General features: G+C 44.9%; 1 protein-coding gene across 9 annotated transcripts; it reads right to left on the minus strand.

Moving 5' to 3' along the window:
* Positions 1-296: 296 nt before the first annotated feature.
* Positions 297-9,221, minus strand: LOC110531849 (RNA-binding protein 4.1). 9 transcript variants are annotated; one of them, XR_005053219.1, is made up of 5 exons: positions 9,126-9,221; positions 8,010-8,445; positions 6,877-7,704; positions 6,419-6,642; positions 5,380-6,384 (listed from the first exon to the last, which is right to left on the minus strand). XR_005053219.1 is itself a non-coding variant. In XM_021615299.2 (4 exons), exons 2-3 carry the CDS (start codon positions 8,419-8,421, stop codon positions 2,824-2,826), a joined length of 1,260 nt encoding a protein of 419 aa, XP_021470974.2. In that variant the 5' UTR covers positions 8,422-8,445; positions 9,126-9,221; the 3' UTR covers positions 297-1,084; positions 2,804-2,823. The 9 variants fall into 9 exon arrangements, 8 of the variants coding, with proteins under 8 accessions (XP_021470974.2, XP_036843615.1, XP_021470975.2 ...); XM_021615299.2 differs by lacking the exons at positions 5,380-6,384; positions 6,419-6,642; positions 6,877-7,704 and adding exons at positions 297-1,084; positions 2,804-3,671; XM_036987720.1 differs by lacking the exons at positions 5,380-6,384; positions 6,419-6,642; positions 6,877-7,704; positions 9,126-9,221 and adding exons at positions 297-1,084; positions 2,804-3,671; positions 8,844-9,115.
* Between the last annotated feature and the right edge of the window lie 104 nt (positions 9,222-9,325).

Below are 9,325 nucleotides of genomic sequence, written 5' to 3' on the forward strand. Positions count from 1 at the left end.
AAACCAATGTGTAGGCCTAACCAAATAGTATATTTTAACATGATTTGTCCTGGATTAACCTATCAGGTGTGTTAATTAACCTACAGTATAGATCATGGCCATTCAATATTACCACTATCATGTTAAGAGTCTAAGAGGAGAAATACACTAAAATATATTCATGGTACTGCTGAGATACCAAGGAGGAAACATTTGAGCTTGAAAACTACATTCCAAAAGAGTTCAGGGGGGGGGGGGGGGGGGGGGTAAAGTGAACAAGACATGGAACGAAATCACAAATCAAATGACAAACAGTACACCTTTTCAGAGTGATTTTATTGAGAAACAAAATGGACATAAATATTTCTCATATCATTCAGGGCAAATAGTGCCAAATGCACTCTTAAACACATTTCTTTTCAAGATGGAATGGGACTATACAACAGTTTAGAAATGTTCTAAAATGTTCAGAATGTATAAAGTGTATTATTTCATTCAAACATGAGTAATACAGTCAGTCATATGTTAAGTGGAAAATTAGATTTGAAGCAGCAGGGGTTCCCTTGTGAGTGAAATTTCACTTTCAAAAGGTATTCAAAAATATCAGCCGAAATGCATAATATGCCTCCCTCCCCTGCCTTAGATGTGGAGTAAAATAAAATATATATTATTTACACATTCATTCACAACACCTGTATCTATTGTTTTAATGGTTTTATATGAATTTTAAAAAGGCGAATGTGATGAGCAACTGATTGCATTCATCGCACTAATGCATAAAACTGCTAACTAGAGTTAAGTGCAATGACTGATTCAACTACTGCTACAACACCTCCAACTGAAGGACTCACATTAAAAAATAAAAACGTGCACATGGTTGCTTTTTGCAAAATACCTAAAATCTAATAATACCTGAAATCTATATTTACATTCTGTTTTCAGCGGGGAAATACAAAACATCACTAAGCTATCAGTTAACACACAAGACCGATAACGAACAGTGAAGATAAATGTTCGCACACTCCCCATCCATCCCACGACCACGTCGAAACGCATAGCGAGACGGAACTAAGATGGCCAACCGAGCACGACACTGTTGCGACACCTGAAAAGAGAGCATACCAAATAGTAACACGGTCATCCACAAGATGTAGTCAAGTTCCACGGCATGCATTCTCTCCTATTCGATCAACAGGCTTGACAGCGTCGGCAATATCAACCTATGACAAGACATAAAACCTGACAGATCTAAGACATTACCTAGAGAAACGATCAAACACCCAGTGTTTATATTAATACTACACTGAACAAAAATATAAAAACGCAACAATTTTAAAGATGTTACTGAGTTACAGTTCATATAAGGAAAATCAGTCAACTGAAATTCATCGGGCCCTAATCTACAGATTGCACATGACTGGGAATACAGATATGCATCTGTTGGTAACACAGATAACTTAAAGAAAAGGTAGGGGCTTCAGTCAGAAAAGCAGTCAGTACCTGGTGTGACCACCATTTGCCTCATGCAGCACAACACATCTCATTCACATAGAGAGTTGATCAGGCTGTTGATTATGGCCCGTGGAATATTGTCCCACTCCTCTTCAATGGCTGTTCAAAGTCGCTGTACATTGGCTGGACCTGGAACACTGTCGTACACGTTGATCCAGAGCATGCCAAACACACTCAATGGGTGACATGTCTGGTGAGTACGCAGGCCATGGAAGAACTGGGACATTTTTAACTTACAGGAATAGTGTGCAGATCCTTGTGACATGGGGCCGTGCCTTTTCATGCTGAAACATGAGGTGATGGCTGCGGATGAATGGCATGACAATGGGCCTCAGGATCACGGCACAGTACCTCTGTGCATTCAAATTGGCATCAATAAAATACAAATTGTGTTCGTTGTCAGTAGCATCTGCCTGCCTATAGCATAACCCCACTGCCACCATGGAGCACTCTGTCCATAACGTTGACATCAGCAAACCACTTGCCCACACAATGCCATACATCTGCCCGGTAGTTGAAACAGATTCATCCGTAAAGAATACACCTGTTGCCAGTGGCCATCGAAGGTGATAATTTGCCAACTGAAGTCGGTTACAACTCCAAACTGCAGTCAGGTCAAAACCGTGGTGAGGATGACAAGCACGCAGATGAGCTTCCCTGAGACAGTTTCTGACAGTTTGGGCAGAAATTCTTCAGTCGTGCAAACCCAGTTTCATCAGATGTCCGGGTGGCTGGTCTCAGACGATCCCGCAGGTGAAGAAGCCGGATGTGGAGGTCCTGGGCTGGCGTGGTTACAGGTGGTCTGCAGTTGTGAGACCGTTTGGACGTACTGCCAAATTCTCTAAAGTGACATTGGAGGCGGCTTACAGTAGAGAAATGACATTCAATTCTCTGGCTGACATTCCTGCAGTCAGCATGCCAATTGCACGCTCTCTCAAAACTTGAGACATCTGTGGCATTGTGCTGTGTGACTAAACTTCCCATTTTCAAAGTGGCATTTTATTGTCCCCAGCACAAGCTGCACCTGTGTTATGATCATGCCGTTTAATCAGCTTCATGATATGCCACACCGGTCTGGTGGATGGATTATCTTGGCAAAGGAGAAATACTCACTAACAGTGATGTAAACAAACTTGCGCACAAAATTGGAGAGAAATACGCTTTTTCAGGGTATTGAACATTTCTAGGGATCTTTTATTTCAGCTCATTAAACATGGGAGCAACACTTTATATGGTGCGTTTATATGTTTGTTCAGTGTAGTTCCAGGGAACTTAAAATCACGCTAACCTGTGAAAGCTAGTCAGGTCTCACCTGGACAAGTGGGAAAAAGGTTAGTAAGCATAGCGCGCCCGCTCGGCGTAGGGGTCCCGCGGGATGTCATAAGCCAAGCTTCTGGGGAGGGAGGACACCGGGGAGAGGCGCGCGCGCTCGTACGCGTAGCCCTCAGCATCAGCAGGGATTCGCCGGATCGGGCTCCGGTCGCGGGAGTAGTATGAGGAGATGGAGGCTGGTAGAGGAGGGAGGGGACAGCGCTCGTATAGGTCGAGGCTAGAGGGCGGCAGGCGCTCCCTCATTATGGCCGAGGAGGAGGGGGGAGGTGGGGCTGGCAAAGGGACAGACCGGCGCTCTTCGAAATAACTGGCTCCATACGAGCGAGCCCGGTACTTCTCGTAGAAGTCCACAACACCATAAGGATCCCGGTCCTCGTAAGATGACCGGCGCACTGGGTTGGCTGGGATCGCACCATAGCTCGAGCTGGTGCCGCCGTACGCTGCCTCGCTGGCGTATGTCCGGGCCATGCATTGTTCGGCAGCGCTCATTCCATAACCCTGCGGGACACTGTAACTCATTGCGCTCTCGTAGCCCGCGCCCCTGCCATACCCGGGTACACTGCCGCAAACAGACCCTCTGTTGCCAAAGTCGTGCACGGAAGCGTAGCTGCCACTGAAGCCCCGTTGATACACGCGACCGCTGCGACTCCCCCCGCCGAACCTGGGGGCACCGCCATCGAATCCGTCAGAGCATGGCTCGGCACCCTCTCTGTAGTTGCCCAACGTGTCGAGCGGACATTCTTTGGACCAGTGGCCTTCCTGCCCGCACCGATAACAACCAGTCCTCTCTCCCATGCCAGGCGTAGTACGCAGGCGGCTAGTCGAAAGCTTCACGCTCAGCAGTTTGCCTTTAAAAAAAAAAAGACGCAAGAGTTTACGACGATACAATAAACTGTTCCATCTATATCTATGCATATGAGCTACGGAATCAGAAAGGAGGCGGGCACGTACTAAAACACTATCCTAATAGCCTACATTTTAAAACACCTCTGAACGTAAACACTGACGATTGTTCTATCCACGCAACACTGACCCAGGTATACAGAAATATATCCACAACTGACACAGTCCATATTCTGGGATGAATTTTAAAGATACAAAAATTAGTACAACATGTGCATTTGGAGATAGCGGTTGACTGCCCCTTACTTTCACTACTTACCTTTATCCATGACTTACCTATCAGTTTTGTTAAGACCTTTTCTTAGTGAATAGAACTCATTCTAATTATCAGGGTGGACCTACACCACACCGGGCACTGACCAACCAAGCCCTGCCTGTGTGAGTTCACCTTGGAAGGCTGTGTTGTCCAGCCCACTGACGGCCTCCATGGCATCCTCCACACGCTCCAAGTGGACAAAGGCGTAGTCCTTCACTATGTCACACTCCACCACTGGGCCGTACTCCTCAAACTTGGCCCGTAGTTCTTGGTTGGTACAGCTGCTGTTGATATTACCCACGTGGAGCTTGGTAGAGGCTTTGGGTCTGCCACGGCTCATCTCCACATTCATGGCCTGCCCGTTGAGCTCGTAGTGGTGGAGATTCTTGATGGCATCTTCTGCCTTGGCTTTGTCATCCATGTGCACAAAGCCAAAGTTCTTGACGATGTCGCACTCTGAGATCTTGCCATACTGGGAGAAGAGGGAGCGCAGCTCCTCCGCCGTGGTGTCTGGAGACAAATTCCCAATGAAGATTTTCACCATGATGATGATGCTCCTGCTTCAGTATATAAACAGTGGAAGAGGAAATTAAACTGATGAAACATGAAATAACTTGTCTCAAGAAGTCTTATGAACCTAAGAGCACATTGATTATTTGACAAATTCGCTCTATCAATAATCCGCTGTGCAAGAGGATGCATTGGATCATTAACAGGACCAATTTACCAATCATAATGCTGGTTACTCTCTGCCACCAGTGTCAGAAGTAGCTAGCAGGTTTGGAACTAGACAAGCTGTCCATTGGTTATTAATTCAGCCCAATGATTCAGGCACGTAAACGAACGTTTAAAATACATCGCCATCTCAGCATAGTTAAAGCATACATTTGCACGTGTAGTCATTTGTAACGCGCAAGACAGCTAGCGACACCAAATTGCGTATTGTGGCAACTCTAGCAAGTGTCCGTATATGCATGCATAACGAGCATGCTATGCTAACAATAGATCCGAAACGCTTTCATAGCTGTATGTCAGTTATTTGCTGTTCACATAAGGCAATATGCAACGTCAAAATTTACATTAAAAAAAAAAAAACGCCATAAATCACATTTTCTACTTTCGTACCTTTCACTGTCGGATGCCACTGGTCTCCGAGATGAAATGGCGCCTCGCCTGCTAACCACAGCACAATCTCTGCCCATCCCCTCAAAAGGCAAAACCAGATTGGAGGGCGTCGAAATCAGACCGGCTGATTGGACGAAAGACGCATACGTGCATTTCTTTCCGACTGTACTTGATTTAATAGTACCAGGTTTTAGTAGGTATTATCAGAAAAGCATTCATTTCAATTTAGTGTCGATGTGGATAAAGGCTGAAGAGAGCATACATAAAGAAAATTGGCACAAAAAATACTTTATGGTTTATTAAAAAATAAAATGCGAAAAACGTACACGCTTGGACTTGGAAAAATTGGAAAAATACAAACTACAACAATTCCCAAAATAGCTTCGCTGTAAAAGGCACCCATAGAAAGTGATTAAGACAAGAGCCCCTTACCTTAATGATTATGTCATAGCCCTGAGTTATGCTCATGTTATTTGCTGTATTGAACATGTTTATGTTTAGTAGCAATGAATATTCAATGAACACAGGTGAATTTGATTTACTAAAACACAGATTGTTAGAAAACAATATTTAATATATTGCTATATCCTCTTGAATTGGTGTATATCAGATTGGGCCTTCCCGAATTACGCAAGATTACATTTGGCGGTGCATGAATCTATACGTGCTATGCACACTGTTCAAATTAGTACACACTTAATGCTTCTTTTTGGTTAGGAGACGTATGCAGATATTATTGATGAAGCATATCAACTGAGACAAATTGGAATGTTTGTTTTGGGATACGGATAATGTCACCGTGACAGCAACTCTAAACAAAAGCAGTATGACGAGGATTTCCTCAACACTAAGTGGAATGTCCTCTTGAGAAAACAGATGTTCATTAACGTTCTCAAAGCCAGTGCATGAATTTCACAAATATTCATACCGGTCTATTCTTAAATTGTGTATTACTGGGGAAAATTCAACACAAAAATGTGGTTGAATGACTGAGCGAAACATGGCATGAATGAGATAATTTGTCATTAATAGCTGAAAACAATTAAATGAATGAAAAATATTTCTCAAGTAAGACAAGTCTCTAAACTATGGTCACCTCAATACGCCAAATTCAGTGGCCAATTTGCTTTGAGGAGATTCTTAAAAATAAAAAGATGTATAATTTCTAAAAAAAATAATAAAAAAAAGACAAACAAAGCGAGTGGAAAGCCGGTATAGTTAAGCTAGTATTATCATCACACACACAGTGCCAGACCTGTGGTTCCAGATAGCTAAGTGTCCTTGTAAGTGACAACTGTAAATAAAGGAAGTATGTTGACTTGAATATGGATTGATTAGTCAGTTGAGATGAAGATTCATCTGCCGACGGCTGGCACACAGGTGCCAGGAAGATGCACATGCCGATTTCCGCCTGCATCATTCTCGTGCCATCACATTCCGAGTCACGAAAGGTTTGTTTGCGGCACAGCTCGATGGAACCATGCAGCTCGGAGGAGGAATGGTAGCAAAGGAAAAGTCTGGCGAGTCATACACACCTAGAAAAGAGCAGAGTATTCGCTTTGAGAATTGGATTGTGTTTTACGGTTTAAAAGCACTGTGGTGGGGGCATAGTTTATGTTCTTCATTGAAGAAATATTAGGATGAACACGAGTCTACAGTTCCCAGCCCCCACTGTGTCATCATCATCATGTACCTTTTTACATTCAATGGCACGCACCATTCCAAATGTCACAGAGCAATGGGCCAGTACTCCTGGTTGGTTGGCTCACCTTGGCAGTATGTAGCTCAGTAAGCATAGCGTGTCCGATCGGTGTAAGGGTCCCTGGCCTGTGGGACGGCGTACGAGGAGCTTCTGGAGGACGACACCGGGGACAGCCGTGAACGCTCATAACCATAGCTGTCAGAGGTGACAGGCACTCGTCTGATCGGGCTGCGGTCTCGCAAGTAGTACGAGGCGGTCGCCGAGGATGGTGGTAGAGGGCGACGCTCGTACGGGTCGACACTAGAGGAGAGCCTTGAGAGGGAGGAAGAGGGGGGAGGGGGGATATAGCCCAGACGGCGCTCTTCAAAATAGCTTGAGCCGTATGGCCGTGCCCTGTACTTCTCATAATAGTCAACATGAATGCTGTAACGGTCTCGCTCATAGGCCGATACCCTCTCGGGATAAGAGCTCGGTAGCCTGCCACTGTACCGATCCCTGGCATCGGCGCTGTACTCCCGAGCAGAGCCATAGCTAGGCCTACGGCTCAAAGGGGGAAGAGGCGGCCCCCCCAGATAACCGGACGATCTGCTATACCCTAGTCTGCCCATGTAATAGGATGCCGCAGCTCTTGGGGGCATCCCGTAGCCACTCGGGTATCTTTCGCCACTCCTGCTGAAACCTGGGGGACCCCGTGGGAAACCCCTGCCCGGGCCCATCATTAGGCCACCTCTGTGGCGTTCACCACTGTCACCATAGCTACCGCCGTTCTGACCGCCATTCGGGCAATCTTTCGACCAGTGACCCTGTTTCCCGCAGACATAGCAGCCAGTTTGAGCTCCCATTCCCGGGACCGTGCGCAGGCGACTGGTGGACAGATGCACGCTCATCAGCTTGCCTTTTGAGGAGAGAGAAGAGACGCATGAGACGGTTGGGTTCTGACACGCACACCACTGCTTCTTAACGGCTGTTATTTCCTCATTGCAAATACTTATATATTAGCATCAATTAGTTCACCTGCACTGTTACGTTGAAACCGGATAAAATAATCACGAAAGACTCACGACTTTAGTGCCATTACGTATCCATTAAACTCAGAGAATTAAACCAAAATGCTTTTCGGCATCACTTTACGATCTTTATGCCATCTAAAGGGAAGTGTATTCCGTAACTACAGAAAGCTCAGACTATCTGCGGGTTCACCTTGGAAGGCTGTGTTGTCCAGCCTACTGATGGCCTCCATGGCATCATCCACAGACTCCATGTGGACAAATGCATAGTCTTTCACTATGTCAGCCTCCACCACAGGGCCATACTCCTCAAACTTGGTCTTCAGCTCCTCGTTGGTGCAACCCTCTGGGATGTTGCTGACATGCAGCTTGGTGGTGGACTTTGGTCTGCCGCGGCTCATCTCCACGTTCATTTGCTCCCCGTTGAGCTCATGGTGGTGTAGGTTCTTGATTGCCTCCTCCGCTTCGGCTTTGTCGTTCATGTGCACAAAGCCAAAGTTCTTGACGATGTCGCACTCTGAGATCTTGCCATACTGGGAGAAGAGAGTGCGTAGCTCGTCCACGGTGGTGTCTGAGTCAAGATTGCCTATGAATATTTTCACCATCTTCAAATCTGTGGCGTGTTATTCCTGGAAGTGGAGACAAGCAGTTGTTTGTTTACCAAGTCCATTTCAACTATGTGAAGCATGAAGAAAAATACGTTTGCATGGTATCAGACGTACAGTAGCTAGCAACTCAATCTAGCTAATGTTATCTAGTTACCTACCGCTAGCTAATTCTCCAGCTAACAGTAACTGACCAGGCCAAATAGGAAAGCTAACGTTAGTATTGAGAACTTTCCATTTAATCTTTCATGGCTATTAAGAGAACGTATTTTATAAATATATACATTTTTTATTTTTATCTTGCAGCTAACTTCGTAAGTCTGACCGTAGTTATAAAAACTAGAAATTCCCTCACTTTAGCCAGTTAACGTCAGCTAGTTGCTTGTTCTGTCGGAATTAACTTAGCTAGTTTAGCTAGCTACCTGTTCTGTTAACAACCTGACTGACACTCTCGAAAAACTCCAACTGAAATCCAAATGAGGTTGATAACCTAGCCAGCTAGCTTAGTCTTCGATTGCGTTAACTATATATCTATATTATTTGTTGTTGAAAAGAAACGTTCGCACGGTATGGTGCTAGCTATGACTAATTCTGGTCAAACAAAACACATCGTGATTATATCGTGTCTTAGTCCTCCCTCTAGCAACTTGTTGAATACAAATCAACATTGATTGAGATGTCAATTTCCATCATGTCCCCCTTACCTGAATAACGACTCAAACTGCAAATGCCAATGAATGAATTCTGAAATGGCGCCGTGATTATTTTTTAGGAAGTGTGTGACGCAATCAAAGGGATAATTTTTTTTTTAAAAAAGCAATGGCGCCCCCGTCTGTTCAGTCGAGATACTACATCAATTATAAAGTTACGCATCATGTCATGTTTTTACGTAAACTGACCCAAT

The sequence above is a fragment of the Oncorhynchus mykiss genome, chromosome 9 (genome assembly GCF_013265735.2).
Source record: "Oncorhynchus mykiss isolate Arlee chromosome 9, USDA_OmykA_1.1, whole genome shotgun sequence".
Classification (NCBI taxonomy): domain Eukaryota; kingdom Metazoa; phylum Chordata; class Actinopteri; order Salmoniformes; family Salmonidae; genus Oncorhynchus; species Oncorhynchus mykiss.